At 30.8% G+C, this 1674-nt stretch overlaps 1 protein-coding gene across 1 annotated transcript; it reads right to left on the bottom strand.

Annotated features, from left to right (window-relative positions):
* Positions 1-287: 287 nt before the first annotated feature.
* LOC136779318 (uncharacterized) lies at positions 288-1440 on the bottom strand. Its single transcript, XM_066736851.1, has 5 exons — positions 1195-1440; positions 900-1100; positions 768-780; positions 462-657; positions 288-342 (listed from the first exon to the last, which is right to left on the bottom strand). Exons 1-5 carry the CDS (start codon positions 1438-1440, stop codon positions 288-290), a joined length of 711 nt encoding a protein of 236 aa, XP_066592948.1.
* Positions 1441-1674: the final 234 nt, after the last annotated feature.

The following is a 1674-nucleotide window of genomic DNA, read 5'->3' as shown; positions in this document are numbered from 1 at the left end:
GCGCCACTTCTATGTCATAAATCTTTATAATTTCAATTATTCTTTCTGAAAATGTTTATTGTTCTTTTTAGTATATCGCTTTCTAATAAATATTTTTATTTGTATAATTGCAGAATTTAGAAACGTACTAACAAATTGACAAATCAGAGGACGTCGTCCCGTCTTTTCAGTTAACCCGCCAATAGGCGCGTGCTTTTTTTTACGTAGATAGGCGCGTGGGGTGCCACGGACACCCCATTTGTTTTTCGTTATTAGACGTAAAACATTTACAAATACAGATTTATTTTTCAATAAATATCATCTATGCGAAGTTCCCTTTGGTATACAATAGCAATTGCATTTCTTTACATTATTTGTATTAATTAAACGCTAATATTTTTAAGTGACTGCACAAATTTTTCGCTACGTTACCAATAGATTTCTATTCTTGGGGTGTTCTGAACACCCCGCGCGCCCATTGCCGGGTTAATAGTTTGTGAAATCGCTCCTGGCTGTTGTTCGTCAAGTCTTTTATTCTATATACTGATAAAGTCTTCTTATCAACGGTTTTAATCCAAAATTGTTTAAAATATTTTAAATACTTTAAAAAATGTTTATTCAAACTTTCATCTTTCCGTGTTTCATCGACAATGAAGTTAAATCCATGCTCAATATAATCTTGTGGTAAATATGCCAAATTACACAATTTTCTAAATAATACTATTGCTTTGGATTGTAGTTGAATCGAGTTATCCTCTAGATTATAAAAATCTTATCTTTCAGAATACGTTTCCTTAAGCTCTAATTTAGTTAAAAATATAAAATCTTATTACTTAAATGTATATCTGAGAAGATACGTGGATTTATTTAACTATCAAATAAAGCTATAAAATTTAAATAATTATTGAAAGACACGTTACTTGCACGTAATGAAAGTAACATCCAGTTACATGACATTTGTCAAAAACTATCCTAATAGCATTATGGAGACCTCTTTCATAATCACATATGCATTGTATTGGATTCAAGCCTTTCATTACTTTTTGCTTTATAAATTTAAAAATTTGAACGTAGGTCCTTTCTAGTTTGTTTGACATAAGAGTCCAAATTATTGGTACAAACTAAATATGTAAATATAACATAGAATACTCATACAGACATGATTTAATTGTAACATAGTAAATACTGAAAGTCTTTCCAAATAACTTATAAAACTTTTTCTTTGTATTTAGCCATTATAATCAAAAGTTGACCCGCATCTTCAATTTGTGGTGTTGCATCGAAAGTTGCGTCTATGGAAATGATTTTATAGCTTTCAAATTTCTTAATAAATTTTGTATCAGCTAATATAACTGATACACTATCTTTATTAAGCTCGTCTTCAAATTGGAAAACATTAAGTATATGCTTTTTCTTATTTAAATAGAATTTTAATTGTTTTCTCCAAGCATCGTTATTCATTATTCTATCACATTCTTTTAAATATTTTGGATTCTTCCATAATTTCTTGTTCTTCCAGTTGTGCAAAGTACGAACAATTTATTTATATGGCAGATTTGTTGCTGCCGTAGGATTTCTGTAATATAAGTGTAGACTAAAAAGGGATTTTATTTCACATACCAGTAGTGTGGCTAAGGGGATTCTATGACCGGGTGGCGAGGGGGTCGGGGTCCCGCGGGGGTAGGGAAAGTAGGG

This window comes from Prorops nasuta, unplaced genomic scaffold (genome assembly GCF_024137725.1).
Source record: "Prorops nasuta isolate Cenicafe-Biocafe unplaced genomic scaffold, Cenicafe_Pnas_1.2 PNAS00016, whole genome shotgun sequence".
Lineage (NCBI taxonomy): Eukaryota > Metazoa > Arthropoda > Insecta > Hymenoptera > Bethylidae > Prorops > Prorops nasuta.
The sequence above is the reverse complement of the archived record's forward strand: the minus strand, read 5'-3'. Positions and strand labels throughout refer to the sequence as shown.